The sequence below is a fragment of the Nicotiana tabacum genome, chromosome 23 (genome assembly GCF_000715075.1).
Source record: "Nicotiana tabacum cultivar K326 chromosome 23, ASM71507v2, whole genome shotgun sequence".
NCBI classification, from domain to species: Eukaryota; Viridiplantae; Streptophyta; class Magnoliopsida; order Solanales; family Solanaceae; genus Nicotiana; species Nicotiana tabacum.
In genome coordinates this window covers 18,505,941-18,531,228 of record NC_134102.1, presented here as the reverse complement: position 1 = coordinate 18,531,228, position 25,288 = coordinate 18,505,941, and the positions used below count along the sequence as shown (strand labels likewise).

Here is a 25,288-nt window from a genome sequence, read left to right as displayed (position 1 = left end):
TAATTATATTAATATTTTGTTTACACTCCTTTATTGTTTCATTTTCAGTTATAGCAGATTTCTTTTTAACCTATGTGCATTAAAATAAATTCTTCATTTCTAAATGTTAATTTCATGCAACATACTGTGATAACGAGAGATCACGATTTAAACTGTAATGTCACGAATTTATCCCTTAATTTTTTTTCGAAACAAATTTATCCTTTAGTTACTATTATTCTGGGATCTTTCCTATTTTTCTATTAACTTTACAATAAAAAAAAAAGGCAATTTCTTTATATTAAGAAAATAAAAATAAAAGCATCCCCACTTCCGATAAATCATGTGACTTTATTATTGTTTGGATGACGGTTACCTATTGTATTGTATTGTATTGTTATTTTAAATATAATATTTGTTTTGGTTGTTATTTAAATTTTATTGTATTGTATCGTTAAATCAGTCGTTACGTAACGACGAAATGTATCACTTTATGTAACGACCGATTTGGTGTGATCGCGTTATTATCTTATTTTTTTCTCTCATCTCACCCTTTTATTATTAAATAATTTTATTTTATCATTTACCTATATTTTTATATAATAATTTTACCCCGAATCATAATTTTTCTTTACAATACATATATTAACAACCATTCAAACAAGCTGTAAGCGTAAGCTGAGATAATAAAAATATTTACTTGGAGTAAAATTTATGTAAAAGAACACATTATTTTCTCTTCATATATCTTCCCAACAGAATAAGATCTATTGCTACATTGCCTTTGAAATTTTCGATTTGCTCTTCTGATTGTATTATTAATGGCGAAGCTGGAATCAATGGAAGACACATCAAAGAAGAAGGCAAATAGGAATTACGGATCCACCAAATTATTTGTGATTGCAGATTATCTTTACCTCTTCATATTCTTATGTTTCCTCTGCTTCTTCCTCGTCAAAATGGCCAGAATTTGATCCAGCCCAGGTGATTTCTTGCTACCCTTTTTTGTTAAATTCCATCTTAATTTCTTTTCCTATTTTTATCCATTATTTACTATTATGCTCGTTTGAAAATTTGAATTTTTTTGTTACATGGAGGTTTTCAAGTGATAATGTGTTGTAAGCTGTTGAATATACTTTTACTTATGCAAGCATTTGGTTTAGATGGATCTTTTAATTTATAAAATATTGACTAAGAAAAAGTGTTGGAAGTTTGGAGCTGAAATTGGGCTGGTCTACAAAGCTATTTCTATATTGGTAAAATGACATTGTATAGCCGCTCTCAAAATAATAGCCGAAAAATATATACTTTTTGTATATATATATATATACATTTATGTATGCTATATACAAAAACTATACAAATTTATACACTTTTGTAGCTACCTGATGTAAGTAGTTTCGGCCGCGGAGGAACTTCCTGGTTCCTGGTTAATTGACATAAACTTGTTAATGATCAAATATTTATGTATATGTGTTTAGTTATATTTTTTTGTTGGGGATGTTTCCAAGCTATTCAGTCTAATATTGAACTCTCAGGTCCAAATATCAAAGTTTATAATTTTTCTTTGATAGGTAAATAAATTTGATTGAGAAAAAACGAGGAGAATGCGTATAAAAGAAGAATACGTCGAAGAAACCCTAATCTGATGTAGCTTATGAATTTTGTATCCTGTCCTAAAAATCTTGTAAAAGTTGTTCTAATTACTTTCTTAGGAAGAAAATTTAGCAAGTTACCCGTTGTTGCTAAAGCACTGTGCACAGTGGTTATACTTGTATTGTTTGCCTTGTTGGTGTTGGGAGTGTGTGAACAAAGTCGTTTGGCCCAAAGCGGACAATATCACACCATGTTAAAAGTATCTTTGGGCCGTTTTACCCTAACAGTCGGTAGCGGTTATGCTGAATGCCTTATCACACTTTATTGCTCTTATGACATCCTTGTTGTGAATAGTATGATACATTTGAGAGCACTAACTTTTTAGGTTGAGTGAGCAGTTCTAATGAGAACCTAATGTAGCTAACCTTAACCAAGCTTTCTAAAACACTTACTCCCTTCGTCCCAATTTCTGTGAAGGTGTTTGACTGAGCACGGAGTTTAAAATCTAAAAGAAATGTTTTGAAACTTGTGATTTAAAACAAGCCATAAAAATTTGTGTGACTAGAAATCATCTCATCAATGGTAAAAGGGAAAATTTAAAGTTGAATTGTTTATGCAAAGATGTCATTCTTTTTGGGACTGACTAAAAAGGAAAGAGTGTCATATAAATTGGGACGGAGGGAGTACTTTTTACAGAGTAATCATCTTTCCATATGGCATTTAGTTGCTTATATAGATGAAAAGACTCAAAAATTGGGGGGGGGGGGGGAGGAATCAACCCATCTGTATCTGGTATTTCTTTTCTTGATGAAATAAGTGGAATATCATTAACAAAAAGCATCAAGAAGACTCATAGGTTACAAAAGAGATGGAAGTATCAGCTCAAGAATAAAGGGGGAAAAAAACTATTATAGGATTAAGGAGCTGATAAATTCCAAAAAGTGATGATGCTTCATGATGTTTTTTTTTATACGATGTGCAAATACCTTGTGTTAACTTTATTATCTGGGTTTGATGAATAAGAAAAAAATTGAATACGACGGATTTATGCAAAAAGCTACTAATTTCCTTCAAATCCGATAATATAGTCAAAGAAGAAATAAGAAGAAAAAAAAGAACGAAGTAATTCCTGTCTTCTAAATCTTCTTGAAGATCATTTCCAAACACATCAATTATCACATATCGCCGTTGTCCATGTCCGATTGTCATCATCAGAGATTGCTTATCACAATTATCGTCAATCTACACTATTGCACCCACCATATTATCCATTATATCACTGGTCTCTCTCTGCTCCCTCGTTTCATTCTCGCTCTGCATCTTAACTTGTCATCTTTTGCATTACCACTGTCTTTTCCACAAGCAACATTTACTTTACTGCCTTGTCCTCCTCCCACCTGCAATCTGGCATCTTCTTCTTCTTCATTGCTGCTGATATAGTCTTCATCATCATTATCATCACCTTTTGATATAAGTTATTATCTTCTCCATTATCCAAAACGATCATCACCACCTTCTCCTAGATTGCTGTTCCACACCATTTTCTCTTCTCCATGAGCAGTCTAAAATACTAAAACACAGGTTCTTTACAATTAAGTTGGCAACATTATACTTGGAAAAAGAAAGTCAAGCACAATCGGGAACTTGCTTTTCTTGGAACTCTTACTTTTAACCTTGTTGCACTTCCAAACATCAAAACGTTTAACCTTTTATGCAGGGTGTTTCAAACTTTCAATCTCAATTTGTTGAATGTAGGATTTTGAAGCAGTAGTTGCTACAAATGGTTACTTTGGTGTGATTGGAGATCATGGAATGAAGGTTCTATTTGCATGTTTATTGAATTGATTAGTGACTGGTGCCAGGCTGATAGTTATCATTTAGGCAAGTTAGAAAGTGAGGGTAAAAAGAGTTTTTTCCTGGATAGTGATCATGGTAATGCCAAATGCAGAAGTCATGGACATCTATATTACCTAGAGTTGAGAATGCTATTAGATAAGACAAGAATCTGTCCTTGACACTGCTGTAGTTTTTGCAGGTTTTGTATTCGAAAGTAAATATGTAGTACTTTATGATTTTGTATGCCAAAACTGGAACAAAAGGCTTGGGAAAGATTGGCCAATATGGAGCAATATTGTATTCCTGGATCCAAGGTCTAGTGTGTTTGACTTAAGCTGGTTGATATCTATAAGCATATTGAACTTGTAATATCCTAACATGATAGCATCATGTGTTAGCTGATGTTATTTATTATATCCACTGCTTACTGATTGAAGTACGGACATGATGTTACTGAGTTATTCATTTGTATGCACAATGAAACCTTTGGCTAACTTGTCGGCTAGGTTACTTTTTTGGAGTGATGTGACAATATTATATCGTTTGTCTAGTTTCATCAAAAGTTTATGGTACTTTATTAGCGACACCATTCAAAATATACTACTTTGAAATGGATTTTGGTGTATGCTGCTGCTTTTCTTTTGAAATTTATACCTTATATTTACTTTGATATGTTAGGAAGTGTAAGCATGTTCCAGTTTTATTCGTGTAGTCGTTTCTGACTGAAAATGCTTATGCGGAATAACATAGCCCATGAAATAGCATATGTGAAGCCTGAAATTATCCATTTTTCTTGTGGTTTATTCTTGTTGACCTGTAAATTCGTCTTAATTTTCAGACGATTGTAAGCTCGTCTCCAGATCAGGAGCAGCTGTAAGTTTGAGAACTTCAATTGTTTGACTCCAATTTAGAGTTTGTTTTCTCCACATTTTGGGCCAGTGAGATTTGGAGAGGAATGAAGTTATCACACTGGTGGTGTCTCAAATTCGTCGGTGTGCAACACAAATGACATAAAAATTCCTCATACATAGATATTCCAGTAGATTTCTTGGTGTACTTGACTACTCATTTACTGTAATATGGCTCCAAAATTTTGAAACTTAATTCACAATTGCTAGTATCACCTCGGCTGGTGGGAAATCTAAAATCATGCGAATCAAGATTTTGTTCACGTTGATAGTGACAACAGTTGTTATCTTTATGTGTTGAAAAATCAGTGTTATCAAAGGCGAAAGCGCAAAAAAGCTCTAAGGTTTATTAGGTCTTTAAGCGCAAAGCGCAAATAAAGTGTGGGCTACAATGAAGAAAGGCGCAAATGGAGAAAGACTACAAATATGTGTGTAGTCCAAGACTAATATCAATAAGTATGAATACTAAATATAAGGACAAAGAAATTGAAGAAAATTTACGATAAAAGTAAAGTATCAATTGGTTAGTGTCGCCTTTTTAAGATTACGCTCATTGATAAGAAAAAGTATACCTTAGAGCCTTGATGACAACGCTGAAGCGCGAAACGCTCAACATGTTTTAAGCCTCGCTTTAGGGTTTAAGCGCGCCTTTGATAACACTGAAAAATAGTTGCTGATCAGGGTTTGTTTCTAATTTTCTTCTGTAATAAAACATAACATCATAGAGGCAGACTAGGACTTTAAGCCAGTAGGTGACATTTTTTTCCAAAAAATATATTCCTTAAAAATTATGTGCATGTACGTACGTACATGATGCATATATATATATATATATATATATATATACACACACGCGTATGGCCAAAGCCTGCATCCATTCATTCGTTATTCTCGACAAAATAGCCATTTTTATCAGTGTGTACTAATTTTACTTATGCACCTGCTTTAACCACCTGCTACTTTTTCCTGTGCAGCGGAAGCAAGTAGCACGTAATATAGACAACAAATAATCATGTACCTCCGCACATGCAGAGCTATTCCTAACATATTTTGTAAAGCAATTATCCAAACACAAATGATTATTCAGATAACTCTAGACAATATAATTTCTGAAGAACTGTCTAAATGCAATTTAGATCATAAATCACAGGCTAAACTCTCATCAGATAGAGAGCATACATAACATAAGTTGCAACAATTGTCATGCCTTTGAAGGGAACATCCTAATAATTTACAATTCATATGAATGCCAATTTAACTTGCTGAACGAACCAAATTAACCCGAAAATGTAACATAAACAGGATAAAGATAAAAGGCTTACCCCGCGCATGAAAGTGCACTCTATCAGTGCGAGATTAGGGGAAGGGTGGACGTATACACGGTCTAATGCTACAGAAAAAATATATTTGCACAAGATATAGAGGATGGCAATAATGCCACTCTCTATTTCATCTTTGAGATGAAAGAATGTGAATCATAACAAATCATCATTGAATAACAAGGTTAAGGTCCTGGACGTTCTTCTGAAAATCTTGGAAGCTGAACCAGAGAGTTTACTCGAGTAACACCTTCTAACCCTGACCATTTCTGATCTTCTGTTACTACGGTTTCTTGATTTGCTTCTGCTTCGGCTACTACTCGTTTATAAGCATCATTCTCTTCACCTGATCTAACAGTGAAATTTCTCTGTAGAGATGGCTCGGAGCTGTGCCCATCATCTGATTCAGCTGCGTTATCAGAATGGTTACGCTGAAGAGTAGCAGAAGAGAAGCATTGTTCCTCATTGTCGGATTCCATGTCCATATGTCCGTCCAAGAATAAGCAAACAACAGCACAATCATCCATTTTTGAAGTTGGATATTTGGTTTTCCATTCAAGAGCAGCAGAGTCGACTAGGATTCTGGCAGCTGACGACCGTGTAGGAGCTGATGACACTATATCAACAACTTCTTCATTACTCAATACATCCCAAACCTGCAATTGAGAAGATATTCAACTTAAAACAGTAGCCACGATACAGTCATAAAGCATCTACCTAACTTACAATTATAGCCTTGCAAGTTTCTTTCTTTGAATTATCAGTATAGACTATAGAAAAACAATATCTTGCTTAATGGAGCAGAAGAGTGAACTCATCTTATAAGGAGAGAGATCCTGTCAAAAACTACTCTACCAATATAAAGTTTCCAGTTATATTTCTCAAATAATACTGCGTTGAAGCCTGAGAGCCGTTATATATTTGATATCACTAGCGCAATTTGTAGATGATTTCCCCCATTTATTTATTTTTTGATTACCGAGAAATCTCCGAGGGCTAGTGGGGCACGGTTCGAAACTCGGTATATAATGCGCGTACACGCAAATACCAGATTTTTGTCCGGGACATGATTCGAACCCATGATGTGCGCCTAAACTAGATATCATGTGTTGCACTCTTACGGTTTTACCACAAGACCAAAGCCTTGAAGCATGATTTCTCCCTTTTACTAGAATTGGGAAACCCATTCTAAAGGTCCAATAGATTCCCTTGATCTATTTAGGGAGAAACATCAAAGTTTTTAAACTGAAGGAGAATGTTTCAGAAAAATAACTATTGAACATGATACCCGGGGAAGAAAAGGTAGCTCAGAAAAAGTAAGAGTAAAAATGATAACACCAAAGGTTTGCGGGATACTATGAAACAAAAGGATTGGTGTTTCGTTTGCTTTTTGGGAAAAAAACAATGTTATTGTGGTTTCTGAAACCAAAACTACTTTACATGCCAAGCACCCCATTATCTCAAAAACCAAAAAAGTTTTATGTCCTACACTCACTTCCAGCAACAAAAATTTGAAAAGTTCAAGTGCAATGTATTTCGAGGGCATGGAATAGTGCTTCAGATCAGTGTTGTCAAAGGCTCACTTTAAGTGCGCTTAAGCCCTGAAGCGAGGCGCAAAGCATGTTGAGCGCTTCGCCTCGCTTAGCAGGTGCTTCGGTGTCATCATCAAGGCTCTAAGACATACTTTCCTTGCTAAACAAATGATATTTCACTACATTGTTTTTTTAAAATTTCTTTGTCCTTTATTTGTTATTCATGCCTATAATTATTAGTCTTGAACTGCACATACATATTTGTATTTTTTTTTTCCATTTGCGCCTTTCTTCAATAAAATCCACACATTATTGCGCTTTGCGCTTAAAACCCTAGCGAACCTAGAGTTTTTTTGCGCTTCTCGCCTTTGATAACACTGCTTCAGATTATAATTTAGTCAATCACTAATAGCTAATTAACATTTAAGCTAACATTCTTTTTTCAAGAGTAAGCTTCAAATGCATAGGAGCACTGTGGAAAAGAAGGAAAGGGTGCTGCAGACAACCAAACAAAGATAAATAGTACAGTAGGATTTTTGCTTTTGCAATTAAATTTTTTTTCATTTTCTTTCCCAAAGAGGTGGCTGATAGAACATTGTCGGCCAGAAGTCTTGAGCCCTCAGTCATGCTATGAAGACGTGGCACCCAAAATTGTTTCAAGTTAGGTTCACTTTGTAGCATTAGTTAAGTATTAAAACAAAGTTATTGATTTTTAGGATCCACTATAATAGAAAGACTGCAGATGCAGAAAGTAGGCGTTGGTCTCAAAGGCACAATTAAATTAATTTCAAATGTGAATGGAACATATCAAGGATTTTGCAGTTGTATGAACAAACAAAACAAACTCATGAAAAGAATCAATAAATTTTATTCCATAACTAATTACAAACGAACGCATCCACTTCTAGGTCGTGATTTTTCTAGCAAAAAGTATGATGGGCAGGTAAATAGAGACTCCATCAAATACCAAAAGGTAGATCAGAAGGTACAAAGGTTTTTAACATTTAAGCAAAATACATTATATGATTCCTTCACACGGGTAGAAACATTTGGTTGCATTCATTTAGGCTAAACTGCTCAGCGGTCAAAGAACTGCTAGAGACCGTTTAGGGTTGTCTGCTAAAGCGCAAACCACCCTTCAAAGATCAACAATCTCCATTTTCTAGACAAACCTACTAACGTAGATGAGCTAATACATGTTTTCTTACTTTTTTACAAGTAGCTGAGGTAATATCTATTTGAAATACTAAATGGATAGTTTGCTTATGAGGACTCTTGGCACATCTGATTCAAGAAACTATTTAAAATCCTTTCCTCCGAGGTACAAATGTAAACACCTGTTGTTAAACCTACTGGACTCAAAGACAACGTAACATAACATGTCCCTCTCTTCCATGATAGACAAACAACTATGATAGTCTGACCAAATACCTTTAACATACTAACAAACAAAAGCTACTTCCCACCAATCGTATTAATTCACGAGTGAGAATGATGGCCAAGTGTCTTTGTTATGTAGGTAGCAATCAACAGTTGATGCTTCAAACTAGCTTTGATAGATCATTGTTAGCGGGTATATAATATCCAAAGTCTTAGCAATTGATATAGGAAGCTGGGGTAGGTGATCGTATACAGAGAATCATTTTTCTGTTTATTTGTATAATTATGAAATGAAAAGGAAACTGAACTTTCAGAGTTATAATGCGTCATTTTTCAATTCGCTCTTTTTTTCATATCATAATATATTGCTCCATTTAACATATTGCATGTACTTATGCGAGCACACACAAGCACATATAATATTTGATTATATAGTTCCAATTCATCTAAGTCAAAATGCAGGATACAGGAAAGTCACATTCATCAAAACAGTAGTATTAGAATCTTCCATAAGTCCAATACCAAACTAATCGCAGGTCCTTCCGAGGATTGCATGTAAATAACTGTTGTTAAAACTACAGCTTCAAAAATTAAATAACTGCTGTCGAAGCTGACACTTCAAATATCACCAGTCTCCATTTTCTTTCTTCAACACCAAAAGCTAAGGAATTTACAACCTACTAAAATAGATGAGCTAATAACTTTTCAAAATACTAAAAATAATAGCTACTTTGCCGATGAGTAGACTTTGCACATCTGATTCATAATACTAATCAAATCCGCCTCCTAGGTACAAATGTACACATATCACCAGTATGTTTTTTCTTTCTTCAACACCAAAAGCTATAGAATATTCAACCTACTAAAGTAGATGAGTTAATACCTTTTTTCCAATACTAAAATGATAGCTACTTTGCCTATGAGGAGTCTTGGCACATCGGATTCACACTTAATCGAATCCGTTCCTCCTAGGTACAGACGTAAAACCTAATTGTTGAACTTTCCAGATCCATGACAATGTAAATGTCCCTTTCTTCCCCCAAAACCAGAAAGCTACATGACAGACAACCCACCAAATAGACAGACCTAATACCTTTTTCATGTACTTTAGAATAAACCTACTTCCCACCTATTCATAATATTACGCCGGTGAAAACAACACCAAATGCTTGCCTATGTAGTTTCCCATCAATAACAATGCTTGGAACTTACTTTGGTAGATTATTGTTAATTTATGTAATCTCCAAAATCTAAGCAATTGACACAGGAAGCTGCAATAGGTGGCCATATAGAGGATTTAATTGCGCAATTACAAAATTAGAAGAGAGCGAAATTTCAACTATATAATGCATCATTCAACAATTTGCCCTTTTTCCTAAGTTACATTACGTCACGCCATTTAACTTATGAAACACATACATAGACCCAGAGAAACATATTATTAATTATATTTAACGCCAATTCAACCATGCCAAAAAAGATTTTACTAGGACGTTCAAGGTTGTAACTTTTACCATAATACTAGCATTAGAGTCAGCCAAAAGGATCAATTTGTTACGGAATTCTCAATGAGGCTTTATTGACTTCTTTTTTTTTTATAAGGGAAGCTTTATTCTCATATACTTACAACAACTTAACAAATATCATTCAGGCTGGCTTCAACACTTCCGAAAAATGATTAAGCTAACAAATGAAAAAGAGATTCAGATAGCATAACATACCCCATCAGAAGCAAGAACAATGAACTGGTCCCTCTCTGTAAGAACCCGGTGAGAAAATTCTGGCATAGAAATTACCCCATATTCCTTAACACAAAAATCGCCAAATGCGCGAGCCATTGCTAATCCAGGGGCATTATCATATGGCAACCAAACTCTGTGCACCTCGGGCTCATCTTGCAATGCAAAAACCCGACCTTTACACTGTTTTATCCTCTCAGCTTCCTCTGCCGCCCCACCAGAAATACTAGATTATCTAATAGGAATTCAAGAAATGATTGAAAAATTCGCTATAAAAGAGACATACTAGGTAAATCGGGTTTCAGATCAACAGTCAACTGGACTGCTACCATGGAATCATTCTCATCCTTTGACGCCAAGATTGCTCGAGAATCACCAATATAGCCCATATAAAGGTTTGAACCCTTAAAAAAGGAAAGAACAAAAATAAGGTTAGAATTAAAGAAAACAAAATGACAGAAATAACATGAGGAAAATAATGACAAATGTGACTCATCTTACCTGTTTTATTAGAGTAACAGCAGTGCTGCCGCTGCAAAAGCAATCTAAGTTAGGTTGGGACCTCAATTCTTTGTCCATTGCCTTGTATGATTGAAGGAAAGCTTCTCTCCACTGAGTGTCCACTTTATCCGACATCACTTGATCCTTATCAGGATCCACAGCTTCCACTTGTGGATTCTCATTGCGATTTGATTCAAATGACTGCAAGAGGGCTTTTAGCTTCAGGGGCAGTGCATCCCTTACTTTGCGAGCAACAAGATGGCCATGTGGACCATGGCCATCAAATACACCGCAAAAAGTCACATCTTCCGCCATGAAATCCTACACAAGTACATTCACATAAGATATCAGATTTTGAAAGATGCCAATGACAGTTCTAGGCGTAAAAACACGACTTACCTCCCACACGATCATTGCGTCCTGGTTTATGCCTTTACGTCCCTGTTGCGTGAATATGCAAGAAGTCCGGCTCTTGCCATTCGTAAAGATCCGATTTGGAATCGAACTCAGATGCTGCAATGCAGCAGCAGGATCAGAAAGACTTCTTCTAATCCTCTTTCGACCGAACATGCTTATTCCCAAACATTCATGTGAAACTTTTTCTCCATTGCTCCTACTACTACAAGTACTCGAGCTGCTACTCGAGACACAACCTCCCATTTTGCTCAGACTCACAAAGTGATCATCTGATTGACAACAAAGCTGAGATTTATGGTCAACTAAGCAAAACAATGTTGAAATGACAAGATTCCAGCACAGCAAAAAGGTGTTTTTTTGGGCTTAATGCAAATAATTAAGTTCTCTTTCTTCCTTGGTCAAATGTCAATTCAGTCAACTAATAAACCAGCTATACAAAAGAAGTAAAGATTAATTAATGCAATTTTTTATTTCAAAGTACATAAGAAGATGGAAATGCCAGCAAGCCATGAAACTGGACTAATTGACCAGCACACAGTTTAAAGGACTTTTGCATGTGAGCTATGAAATATAATATAATTACTGGACTGTCTTAAGCTGTTTCCTTCCATGGGAATCTCAATTATACAAATCAAATTGATAGACTTTTATGTACTCTCAGTGTTCAATAAAGACATACCATCAAACAATTGTTTTAGCCCCATATTTTGTTAAAGCTTCATCTTTTTTCAAACATTTGTTTTAGTCCTTCACAAATCAAAATTTCTTACAATTCACAAATCTGATAAGTATGTTATTTTCCAAACTTAAAATAATAGAAACACCCCTTTTAGGGACCTAACGCGTAGAGGCAAACCCAGGATTTGAAGGTTGCGGGTGCACTTTTTGATTCAACCAAAATATGTTTTGTATATAGGGTGCCTACTATTAATATATCACTATTTTCTAAAAACATATACATGTATATACGAATATTAATGATGCCTTGAAAGCGCTAATACCCCTATATGTGCTTTCCAAGGAACAAATATGAATTAGTCAAGCTAGTTGTTTTGGGATGCTAGATAGTATAAAAGAGAATGATTACTACTCCTATGTCTTAAGAGTTCGACATCATTATCGTATCAGCAAGTAGTTAAAATGCTCAATTACCAAAAATGGAAAATAAAAAAGCTAGTAGAAATAAACATGTTACAAAAGAAAGAAAAATTGTGAGCACAAATTCCAACATTCAACCTTTTTAGATCAGATACAAACTAAAGAAAAGCAGTAACATAGACACCCAAATTGTAAAAACTGGAAAGTAGAGGATATAAAAGAGAAAAAAAGGCAAAAAGGTGGATGTTCAGGAAAAAGATGAGATTTTTAAACCTAAATTATCCTTTTTTATTTACCAAAAAAGAAAAAGATGAGCTTTTGAAAGCTTTAAAAGTCAAGAAACATAGAGAAAATATGGGTATGATAGTACCTTTTAACTTGGTTTTGCAGAAATTCAAGATTACTGATAGTTGAGATCAACAATGTAATCTCAACTTTTTAGTCTTTTTTTCAGAAAGAAAGGAGAACAATAAGAAGTAGAGATCCAAGAAATGGGAAAGGAAAAAAGGATGGCATATTAATTGCAGAACCATGAAAAAGGAAGCAATGAAGAGCAGAGTGGAGGGAGAAAGTAGGATAGATTGAGCTCTGAGTTTACCAGTGTTTTTTTCTTTATTTTTTCCATTTTTAGAATTCCAATCCAAAATAACTTATTAGGCGTTTGCACATAAAAATTGTAATTTTAGGGGGAAAAAAGAGTAAAAAATAGTATTTAAAATTATATTTGAATATGTATTTTACTTGAAAAAATATTATAGTTTTGAGAATATAAATTTTAAAATTTTGAAAAAGTGGTTTCTGAAAAACTTATTTTGAATTTTTTTCAAAAACTTGCAACATTTCATGGACCAACATATTTTTGAAAAAAAAATCGAAAAAAAGGAATTTTTTTTCTATGGACAAATAGGTCCTTTAGAATTCGAATCCAAAATAAGTAGCATTTGAACATAAAAATTATGAATCTTGAAAAGATTAAGTATTTAGAATTAAGTTAAAAAATATTCGAATTTGAAATTGTATTCTGACATACATTACACTTGAAAAAACATTACAGTATTGTGAGCGGGAAAAGAAAATTCCAGAAAACTTAAAAAGTTCTTGAAAAACATTTTCGAAAAAATCTTCAAAAAACTTATAAATTTTTACGGACAAACACTTTTTAAAAGAAAATTTCGGATTCATAGACAAACTTGCCAAAACATACTAGGAACCTCCAAATTCAAATTCAGACATACGACTAAGTCCAAGATCACCATATGAACCTATTGGATTCATCAAATCATCAATCCGAGGCTGTTTACACAAAAATCAAACTTTGGTCTACTCTTATTACTTAAACTTCCACCCAAAGAACTACGTGTTCCAATTCACTCCAACACATTCCCAGAACCAAATCAATCATCCATGCAAGTCATAAAAACGACAATCAAACATATAAGAGGCATCAAATAGAAAAACGGGGTTCAAATACACAAAAATGATCGGCCGGTTTTGAACCCATAATGTAGTAGAATTTTGAATATGAACCCATAAAATATAAATCCTAAATTCGCTTTTTTGATGGCGTTAATTGACTGATATTATTACTAAGAACTATGAATAGGCTGCTTGATTATACGCTTTTTTTATTACTAGTCTCTTTGTCCGTACGTTGCATGAAAAATGCGTATTGAAAATAATAAACTTTCAATTGCTTACATGGTTGAATATGTACACAGTAGGAAGTTTAATAATCAATTCCTTAAAATAAAATTAATATAATATATAATTCAAATCAGGTTATCAATAGCGTTTTTGACATAATATAGGAGGAAAAATGGAACTACTTAAATATTTCGAATCACAACTTTATGTGATTAAAGTTGTAAACTCACTTTACAAAACAACAATATTACCGGTATAATCTCATATAGTGGGGTCTGAGAAAGGTAGTGTGTACGCAGACCTTACCCCTACCTTTGTGGAGGTAGAAAGATTGTTTCCAATAGATTATCGGCTCAGGTAAGCATAGGTACCACAATAATAACAAGAAACAATACGGGATAACACCGAAAAATCATGTAGAAACAGAAGAAGAAGAAAAAAAAAAGAAAAAAAAAACCTACTACCAACCAAATGTGTGAGTACGTACTAACACTATCGGTATGAATAATCTAGACTATCTAACCTACTATCCTAATCTTAGACCTACACCCCTTCCTATCACGAGTCATGTCCTCGGTCAACTGTAGTTGTACCACTATTGTAAACTCACTTTAAAATACAATATTATTGACTATTGTTTGTAAAACGATGATTTACTTTAGTTAGGCCCGGTATACCAAAGTCTAATATGTTAAACATTGCATTGGACGTTATTTTGTTTCAATTATAATATATGTCTAAAAATATTAGATTTCTTAGCCGCACATTCAAAACACATTTGTTTAATATATAGAAGAAATCATATTGTACAAAAGTGGCAGTGGTGCTCCGCATACGCGACATGGAGGACGCGTTCGCGAAGAAGAAGCTTGGACGAGGCTTGGCCTTCGCGTTCGCGAAGGCATGGCCGCTCGGATAGATCAGATCTCGAGAGCGCCGCCGGTGTTAAATGGACCGAATTCCAAGAAGTATACGCATTTACCGTTTAAACCAAGTGTGGCTTCGGAGTTCATGCCAAAGAGGTTTAAGATGCCACATTTTCCAGGTACTGCTGTATTCACGTCTCTCTTACCGCATAATTCCCTTGCATTTGGTTTACTACCAGTTGCGAGTCACTGGCGTGTGCGTCTCCTACCGATGATCGAGGCTCAAGAAAGACCGGCCCAAGTTTCTCAGATTGTCCCTTCGAGCCAGTTTACAACGATCTCAAGTTAGCATACAATAATACTAATTTGACGGTATATATATATATGTGCAAAAGCTACTGAATTTACTTAAACTCATAGATTATATGATAGATCCATCCACCCCTAGGTGATGCTACTAACTTGATTGAGTGCATGCCCTAAATGTGACTCCTTTTTAATTAGTTTGTTACAATTCTATCTAAGTGAACATTTTTTTTTTATTTCTCTTTCCCTTTGACGCGTTAAATTACTTAAATGAACACTTTTTTCATAAGCAATTTTTAAGATTTACGGGTTCTATATTATATTACCAAATGGTTCATAATTTTGAATATCTTAATAACATCTTTAATAGTAACCCCTGCATGCCAATTTGAGGAATTGACATCCATCCTAATTCATCCATGACAATTGAATTGATTACTTTCTTGGGAAAATACATAACCCCCGAACTTGTCCCGAAAATCGAGTTAAACACTTAAATTAGACGGGTGTTTCCTTACCCGCTAGACACATTTTGGTGAATTGTTTCTCTCTAACAGCTATTGTGGCAAAATAATAAAACTTATAGGCGCATAGATAACAAAAAATAAGAAGATGGGCACCCTCTTCTTCCTCATCCCCTTATCCTTCCTCACATATAGTGCAACAACAGATTACCCCAAAAAAATCAACTCAAAACCACCCAAAATCCTTCACCAAATAGTCCCAAATTTATATAGACTCCACAAATTTGACCCAACAAAATTCAGCAACACTCACTCGAAATAACATAAAAGAGAAGGAAGAACATGCTATTATCATAGATGTTGAAGATTAAGAGGGAAAGAAGAAAGGAATCCCGCTTTTCATGCATTTTAACTTTGAAACACAATCCTGAAGCCTTGCCCGAGAAAGATAACTTAGTACAAATAAATCTTGCTTTCTGACGTGGCACTAACATGGCGATGATGTGACGCGTGTGTTAAGCACCTCATATTATGAGACTGCCCGTTTAGTTTAACTGTTCAACCTAGTTTTCGGGACAAGTTCAAGGTAGATTTTATATTTTTTCCCTATTTTCTTAAATTAGACTCACATAAATGGACTTAGATCCCATCCAAAATGTTGAAAACTGTATACAGTCAAAATCGATTCTCGGTCATAAAGACTGGTCGAGACGATGACGTCTCGATCGAAGGGTATCCACATGACAAGCTCGGACGAATTTCGGAGTAGGGGCGTCGAGTTTCGAGCTATAAAACCGATCGACGGTAAAACTCGGTATCATTATCGAGCCCGTATCCGAATCGAACTACGAGGCAACACCGACCGACACAGGCCCCGAATATCAATGCCCCAAGGCAGAATCGAGCTCGAACCAAGACCGGGTGTTCGATCTAACACCGAGCTCGAGCCAGTGCCAAGCTCGCAGACAAAAGCCGTTACAACCGCACCAAGGGAGAGAATCTTGGCAGGAATCAAGGAAAAGACAAACCATCATGGGTCCTCCACTATATGCATTATTTTATTATGTTGTTATAGATAAAGTAATGACCCTCTATTATAAAAAGGGACATAGACTGCAATAGACTCATCTCCCCCAAGATACATTGAGATTTCATGGTGCTCATTCAGCCTTCCTATTCATTATTCCCACCTTATAGCAAAAATACTTGTATTATTATTTTTGTATCATAGGAATTTGCGTATCCTTAGAATCATACATAAATTTAACGTTATCCGATTTTTCGGGTAAACAGTTTGGCGCCCACCGTGGGCTAAGGGTAACAGTGATTGTTTGATATAAATTTATAGTACACTCCAGCTTACAACCTCAAATCAGCAATGGCTCTACCTATTGACCTCGAAACCGACCTTCAAGATGAAACCAACAACTTGGCGCCCGGGGCCGGAAGGCTACCTGACGATGGCAACGAGGCTCGAATCGAAGAACTCGAAATTCGAACCGAAGTACCATTGGATATCAATTCACAAATAACTCTAGAAGCGAATCAGCGTTCTGAACCAAAAGAAGCGTTTAGGGCGGTGCTCGACCCATAGCCCGAGACACCCACAGCACGGGGGAAATCGGGGTCAGCTTGCGTATGATTTTCGAAATGCTGCAAGCCCAACAAGCAGCGATAGCTCAGTTGTAGAGCCAAACTCATATGCAAAGCAGGCCGAACTTCAATCCACTTCTTCGAGAAGTCACCCCCAGAACGGAGCCCGCCGTAGTGAAATCAAACGAGCAAAAATCAGGGACCGCTCCTGAAATTGCTAAATTACTCGAGGAACTCACAAAACGAGTCGAAGCCAACGACAAAAAAGTGGAAACATATAATGCTAGGGTCGATCAAATCCCGGGGGCTCCACCGATGATAAAAGGGCTTGATTCAAAAAAATTCATACAAAAGCTTTTTTCCTCGAGCGCGGCCCCAAAACCAATCCCCCAAAAAATTCGTATGCCCGAAATTCCCAAATATAACGGTACAACCGATCCTAACGAACATGTCACCTCCTACACATGTGCCATCAAAGGCAACGACTTAGAGGACGATGAGATCGAATCTGTATTGTTGAAAAAGTTCAGAGAGACCCTCGCAAAGGGAGCAATGATCCGGTACCACAATTTGCCGCCAAATTTCATTGATTCTTTTGCCATATTAGCAGATTCGTTCGCAAAAGCACATGTTGGTGCCATAAAGGTCACAACAAGGAAATCAGACCTCTTCAAAGTAAAACAAAGGGGTAACGAAATGCTGAGGGAATTCGTATCCCGATTCCAAATGGAACGTATGGATTTTCCACCGGTCACAGACGATTGGGCCATACAAGCTTTTACCCAAGGGTTGAACGGGTTAAGTTCGACAGCATCACGTCGGCTGAAACAAAATTTGATCGAGTACCTGGCAATAACCTGGGCAGATGTACACAACCGGTACCAATCATAAGTCAGGGTCGAAGATGATCAATTGGGAGCTCCGTATGGACCCGCGCATCAGAACCGCACAACCACTAAAAATCAGAGGGAAATCAATAGAGAACAAAGATCGAACAGAGACCGATAACAACCATACGTCACAGATCGGATGGACAACGGTTCAGCACATGATACAGTTCAGAACAACCGAAGGACTGATCGGGGGCAAAATTCTCGGGGACTTATGAGCAAGAGCGGCTTTGATAAATATGTCGATCCTTTAGAAGTTCCTCAATTATCGGAATATAACTTTAGCATTGATACATCCGCCATCGTATCGGCCATCGGACGCATCAAAGACACCAGGTGGCCTCGACCCATGCAGACCGATCCTGCCCAAAGGAATCCCAATCAAATGTGCGAATATCATGGCACCCATGGCTACAAAACGGAAGATTGCAGGCAATTAAGAGAGGAAGCAGCCCGCTTATTTAGCAAAGGACACCTTCAGGAATTTCTGAATGATAGGGCGAAGAACCATTTTAAGAACAAGGACTTCGGCAAGCAAAATGAGCTAGAAGAATCGCAACACATCATTCACATGATCATCGACAGCACCGATGCCCCTCAGGGACCGATGCTTAAACGTACTAAAATATCGATTGTGAGGGAAAAGCGATCTCGAACTCAAGATTACACACCCATAGGGACTTTGTCCTTCAATGATAAAGATACAGAGGGAATCATCCAACCCCAAAATGATGCACTGGTAATATCTGTACTCATGAATAAAACTAAGATTAAGTGTGTGTTAATTGATCGAGGTAGCTCGGCCAATATTATCAAATCGAGGGTCGTAGAACAGCTCGGCCTGTAAGATCAGGTCGTACCCGCAACTCTGGTTCTAAACGGATTCAATATGGCATGTGAAACCACCAAAGGCGAGATTACCCTACCGATAAACGTGGCCGGAACCATCCAGGAAAAAAGTTTCACGTGATCGAAGGCGATATGAGATATAACGCCCTTTTCGGAAGGCCGTGGATCCACAACATGAGAGTCGTATCCTCGGCCCTACACTAGGTCCTCAAATTCCCAACATCGAGAAGTGTCAAAATAGTGTACGGAGAACAACCGGCCGCAAAGGAAATGTTCTCCGTCGAAGAAGCAAAATCAATATCCTCGTCTTCGCTGATAAAAGGATCAGGTTCAGAAGGAGACACAATCGAAGAGCAGAGCGCCAAATAGCAATCACAGACATCGGCTTCGACCCAGTAAGGTAAGCGGAACATTGAAGAAGATGATGATCGATGGATCCCTCGATCCTTCGTAACCCCCGATGATTCCGATGCCACCAAATCAACAATTGAGGAACTGGAGCAAATCATACTGATCGAACGCTGGCCCGAGCGAAAGGTATACCTGGGAACGGGTTTGAGCCCCGAACTCAGAAAGAAACTCATTCGATTTCTTATCGATAACATCGACTGTTTTGCCTGGTCCCATCTAGATATAACAGGGATCCTACCGGACATAACGACGCACCAGCTAAGCTTGGACCCTAGGATCATACCGGTGAAGCAAAAAAGAAGATCCCAGTCCGAGGGAAAGCACACATTCATAAAGGACAAGGTAACCAAACTTCTCAAGATAGGATCTATTCGGGAGGTAAAATACCCCGAATGGTTAGCCAATGTAGTTGTAGTGCCTAAAAAGGGGAACAAACTTAGAATGTGTATGGACTATAAAGATTTGAACAAAGCATGCCCCAAAGATTCCATTCCACTGCCCAACATCGATCGCATGATCGATGCCACGGCCGGCCACGAGATCCTCACCTTTCTCGACGCCTATTCTGGGTATAATCAAATTCAGATGAACCCGGACGACCAGGAAAAGACTTCATTTGTGACCCAATATGGAACATATTGTTATAACGTAATGCCATTCGGGCTAAAAAATGCAGGAGCTACTTATCAACGCCTAGTAAATAAAATGTTCGAAGAGCAAATAGGTAAATCAATGGAAGTCTATATTGATGACATGCTAGTTAAGTCCCTGCGTGCAGAGGACCATTTGGCCCATTTGCAGGAAACGTTCGAGATTCTGAGGAAATACAACATGAAGCTCAACCCCGAAAAATATGCTTTCGGGGTCGGTTCGGGCAAGTTCCTCGGCTTCATGGTGTCAAATCGGGGAATCGAGATTAACCCCGATAAAATCAAGGCCATCAAAAACATTGCCATCGTGGACAGCGTGAAAGCTGTACAAAGGTTAACGGGAAGAATTGCAGCCTTAGGCAGGTTCATTTCAAGATCATCAGATCGAAGTCACAAATTTTTCTCCCTACTCAAAAAGAAGAACGACTTCGCTTGGACACCAGAATGCCAACAAGCGTTACAGGAATTGAAACGATATCTATCAAGCTCACCACTACTTCACGCTCCGAAAACCGGCAAAAAACTGTACTTGTACTTGGCGATATCGGAAGTCGCCGTAAGCAGTGTCCTAGTTTGAAAGGAGCAAGGTACGCAATTTCCCATTTATTACGTAAGTCGGACCTTAGGAGAAGCGGAAACTAGGTATCCGCACTTAGAAAAATTGGCACTTGCGCTAGTAAGCGCCTCTAGAAAGTTAAGGCCGTACTTTCAATGTTACCCCATACGCGTATTAACCACCTGCCCACTCCGTAATATTTTACATAGGCCCGAACTATCAGGCCGATTGGCCAAATGGGCCATCGAACTCAGTGGGTACGATATCGAATATCAACCTCGTACGACCATCAAGTCTCACATTTTAGCAGACTTCGTGGCCGACTTCACGCCAACCCTCATACCCGAAATCGAAAAAGAACTCCTTTTGAAATCAGGTATATCGTCAGGGGTATGGACCCTTTTTACGGACGGGGCATCGAATGTAAAAGGGTCCGGGCTAAGCATAGTTTTGAAACCCCCCACGGGTAACATTATTAGTCAAGCTATTAAAACTATCAGGTTAACTAACAACGAGGCCGAGTATGAAGTCATGATTGCAGGTCTCGAACTAGCTAGAAACTTGGGAGCAGAAATCATTGAGGCGCATTGTGACTCTTTGCTGGTGGTGAGTCAAGTAAACAAAACCTTCGAAATCCGAGAAGGTAGGATGCAAAGGTATTTGGACAGACTGCCTATCACTTTGCACCATTTCAAACAATGGACTCTACGGCATGTTCCACGAGAACGAAATAATGAGGCTGATGTTCTTGCGAATTTGGGATCGTCGGTCGAGGTAGATGATTTGAGCTCGGGGACTGTCATTCAACTTTCAAGATCCGTAATCAAAGATGGGCACGCCGAGATAAATTCTACTAGCTTAACCTGGGATTGGAGAAACAAGTATATTGAATACTTAAAAAACGGAAAGCTCCCGTCAGACCATAAAGATTCCAGGACCCTACGGACTAAAGTTGCTCGATTTATGTTAGCCACTGACGGAACACTATATCGAAGGACCTACGATGGACCGATGGCAGTATGCTTAGGTCCGGGGAGATACCAATTACATCCTCCGGGAAATACACGAGGGCACTTGTGGGAATCACTACGGTGCCGACATATTAGTTCGAAAAGTGATCAGAGCGGGGTACTATTGGATCGATATGAGCAAAGATGCAAAAGAATTTGTTTGTAAATGTGACAAACGTCAAAGGTTTGCGCCAATGATCCATCAACCCAGAGAGCAACTTCACTCGGTCCTATCCCTATGGCCATTCATGAAATGGGGAATGGACATCGTCGGCCCTCTGCCATCGACCCCAGGTAAAGCCAAATTCATTTTATTTATGACTGACTATTTTTCTAAATGGGTTGAAGCGCATGCGTTCGAGAAAATAAGAGAGAAGGAAGTTATAGACTTTATTTGGGATCATACCATATGCCGATTCGGGATACCCGCCGAAATAGTGTGTGACAATGGGAAGAAATTCGTTGGCAGCAAAGTCACAAAATTCTTCGAAGATCAATCAAAATAAGAAGGATACTATCAACGCCATACTACCCCAGTGGGAATGGACAGGCCGAATCAACAAATAAGACTATTCTTCAAAACCTGAATAAGAGGTTGAACGATGCCAAGGGAAAATGGAGAGAAATCCTGCCCGAAGTCCTTTGGGCATACCGGACAACGTCAAAATCCAGTACGGGGGAGACCCCATTCTCCTTAGTATATGGTTCTGAAGCATTGATACCGGTCGAAGCCGGTGAACCTAGTCCTAGATTTCGATTCATGACGGAAAAATCAAATAACGAGGCTGTGAACACCAGCCTTGAATTATTGGACGAAGGACGAGAAGCTGCCCTCATCCGATTGGCCGCCCAAAAGCAACGAATCGAAAGGTATTATAATCGAAGAACTAAGCTTCGCCATTTCAAACCCGGGGACTTTGTGTTAAGAAAAGTCACTGTCAATACCTGGAATCTAAACGAAGGAAAATTAGGACCAAATTAGGAGGGACCATATCAGGTGCTCGAGGGGGTCGGAAAAGGATCATACAGGCCCGACATCATAAACGGCAAACAACTATCAAGCAGTTGGAATGTATCACATCTAAAACGGTACTACTGCTAAGGTACGACCTTTCCATATTCATTTAACTGACCCCTGCAGAAAGTCCGGACAAGAGCTTAGGTGGATCTTTCGCTTAAAAGCACGTGTTGCACTCTTTTTCCCTTAGACCGGTTTTATCCCAAATGGGTTTTTCGGCAAGGTTTTTAATGAGGCAACCATCGATTGTGCTGCATTTTTAACAGTATCCGAGGCCTCTTTCCAATCGACCTCGAATACCGGGGGGGGGGCATCAGGGCCTCAAATACATTAAGTTCAGATACAGGAAAGTCATTTCACAACAATAGGGTTCCAAGAGGAAATATTGTAAGAGCCAAATGGTCAAAACGAACCATGCTCATGTAGATTAGCCCGAACATAGGCGCAAAACATGAACACATATATAATGATTTGAGATTTATTGTGCAGCCAGAATTAAGATTCACTCAACTACTAAGCCTACGGGCTATGTTTATTCTGAGTTCGAGCAAGCACTCACTCGACCATTACGCCTACGGGATACAATATCTCGAGTTCGACATATTCACTCGACTATTAAGCCTACGGGCTACCTTTATCTCGAGTTCGAAACATTCACTCGACTGTTAAGCCTACGGGCCACATTATCTCGAGTTCGATACATTCACTCAACTATTAAGCCTACGGGACACATTATCTCGAGTTCGAAACATTCACTCGACTATTAAAGCCTACGGGCTACCTTTATCTCGAGTTCGAAATAATCACTCGACTATTAAGCCTACGGGCTACCTTTATCTCGAGTTCGAAACACTCACTCGACTATTAAGCCTACGGGCCACATTATCTCGAGTTCGAAATATTCACTCGAGTATTAAGCCTACGGGCTACCTTTATCTCGAGTTCGAAATAATCACTCGAATATTAAGCCTACGGGCTACTGTTATTCCGAGTTCGAGCAATCACTCACTCGACCATTACGCCTACGGGCTACAATATTTCAAGTTTGAAACATTCACTCGACTATAAAGCCTTCGGGCTACGTTTATTCCGAGTTCGAGCAAATACTCACTCGACCATTACGCCTACGGGCTACATTATCTCGAGTTCAAAACATTCACTCGACGGCTAATAAGCTACTTTTATTTTGAATTTACATTAACTCAACCGTTACATTACACCTGCGGATTATGTTCCTTCAGAGTTTGAATCATTGACTCAACAAGCAAACCTAGGGGCTACAAATCTGATTGATCGGAGAGACTACGAGGTCAAAAAAGTCTTCACAAAATAAAAATAAGTCGACCTCGTTATACATATATATACAAAAATTGCCTACGTGATTAATTTACAAACATGAAGAATTAGAAACTAAGCTTCCTGGTCGAGCTCTTCCCCGTCCTCAGATCCGCTTTTGCTACCATCATCATCATCAGAAGCCAAGGCTTCAGCTTCAGCTTCGAGCTCTTTTGCCTTTTTTACCTCAACGGTAAGGTCGAAACCTCGAGCGTGTATCTCCTCGAGGGTCTCTCTCCGAGACCTACACTTAGCAAGTTCGGCAACCCAATGAGCTCGAGCATCGACAGTCTTCACCGCTTCCCGGGCCTCCATCTGAGCAGCCTCAGCCTGATATATAGCAATAGACTTATCCGCCAAGACTTTCGACGACTCAACCTTCGCCTTAGCCTCAGCAAGTCTTGTTTCAAGCTCATCGATCTTCTTAGCTTGAACCGACCCCTTTTTCTTGACACTTCGAAGTTGAACGTCGGCCGATAATAATTTTGTTGATATGGTTTCTTTTTCCTCTGCCAGGCGGTCGATGGTCTCCTTTCACCGATTGCATTCAGCGCATATTTGATCGACTTCTTCTCGAAGTAACCCGATCTTTTTGATCTTTTGCTGCAACTGAGACAATGAAGGATTAACTTCCACAGTTGAGTCAGACCCATACTTTAACAGAAGGAGGCTCACCTGCTTATCGAGCTCGACCCCTTCTTCATGGACCTTAGCCAAATCCCCTTGGAGATCCTTTATAGCCTCGTCCTTTTGGCTGCAAAGAAACCGCAGGGCATCTCTCTCACCTGAGACCTTCCGGAGCTCGGCCTCATATTGGCTAAGATCGACTCGAAACCTACTAATGGCCTGCACAGTAAGAAACAGGAGTCAAGTATGGAAAAGAACAAAGAAACCAAGTGTGGAAAAATCATTACCCGAGTAATGAAACGTTGAGCCTCCTCTAATAAAAGAGAAGCGTCACCGATATCGGAACCATCGTCGACTCCAGTAAAACAATCCCTAAAAGGATCCTCTGCACCAGAGCCTGCGCCGATATCGGGAGTCTTCAACTCTCGAGCTTCCTTCAACGCCTCCTCAAAAAAAGATGGAAGAGAAGGCGAATGACCCATTGTCATAGCCCCGAGCAAATCACTCGGAGTACTCCAGTCGAGACTCAGGTCTTCGGAACCAACCCCGACAGGCACAGCCGCCATCAGCTCGGGAGCTCTAGCAACCTCGATGGCCTTCGTAGATCGGATTACCAAAGCCGATGAGCTATCTTCTTCTTCTTTTTCTCTCAGTCGTTGGATCGAGTCAATCGAAAGGACAATTGCTTTTCTCCTCACCCTTCGAATTTTGGGCTTGGGGTCCTCTGACCGAGAGGAAGATCTTCGCTTCTTATCTTTCCCCTG

At 38.3% G+C, this 25,288-nt stretch overlaps 1 protein-coding gene and 1 long non-coding RNA gene across 3 annotated transcripts; one reads left to right on the top strand and one right to left on the bottom strand.

Annotated features, from left to right (window-relative positions):
- Positions 1-725: 725 nt before the first annotated feature.
- LOC107799777 (uncharacterized) lies at positions 726-4,561 on the top strand. The gene is made up of 2 exons (XR_001651205.2): positions 726-963; positions 4,250-4,561. It is a non-coding gene; the product is annotated as an uncharacterized LOC107799777 (long non-coding RNA).
- Positions 4,562-5,425: 864 nt separating this feature from the next.
- On the bottom strand, positions 5,426-12,928 carry LOC107799775 (putative protein phosphatase 2C 1). 2 transcript variants are annotated; one of them, XM_016622924.2, is made up of 6 exons: positions 12,676-12,928; positions 11,190-11,476; positions 10,791-11,111; positions 10,576-10,693; positions 10,272-10,495; positions 5,426-6,294 (listed from the first exon to the last, which is right to left on the bottom strand). In XM_016622924.2, exons 2-6 carry the CDS (start codon positions 11,448-11,450, stop codon positions 5,824-5,826), a joined length of 1,395 nt encoding a protein of 464 aa, XP_016478410.1. In that variant the 5' UTR covers positions 11,451-11,476; positions 12,676-12,928; the 3' UTR covers positions 5,426-5,823. The 2 variants fall into 2 exon arrangements, with proteins under 2 accessions (XP_016478410.1, XP_075102330.1); XM_075246229.1 differs by having other exon boundaries at positions 11,190-11,492; positions 12,676-12,839.
- Between the last annotated feature and the right edge of the window lie 12,360 nt (positions 12,929-25,288).

What these genes read in the sequence shown, in the direction of transcription:
- LOC107799775 (XM_016622924.2), bottom strand. Translation starts at nt 11,450, where the DNA reads ATGGGAGGTTGTGTCTCGAGTAGCAGCTCGAGTACTTGTAGTAGTAGG. An exon ending in ACGCAATGATCGTGTGGGAG is followed by an intron (nt 11,112 to 11,189) that starts GTAAGTCGTGTT and finishes GTACTTGTGTAG; the next exon opens with GATTTCATGGCGGAAGATGT. An exon ending in TCTGAAACCCGATTTACCTA is followed by an intron (nt 10,496 to 10,575) that starts GTATGTCTCTTT and finishes GTGGGGCGGCAG; the next exon opens with AGGAAGCTGAGAGGATAAAA.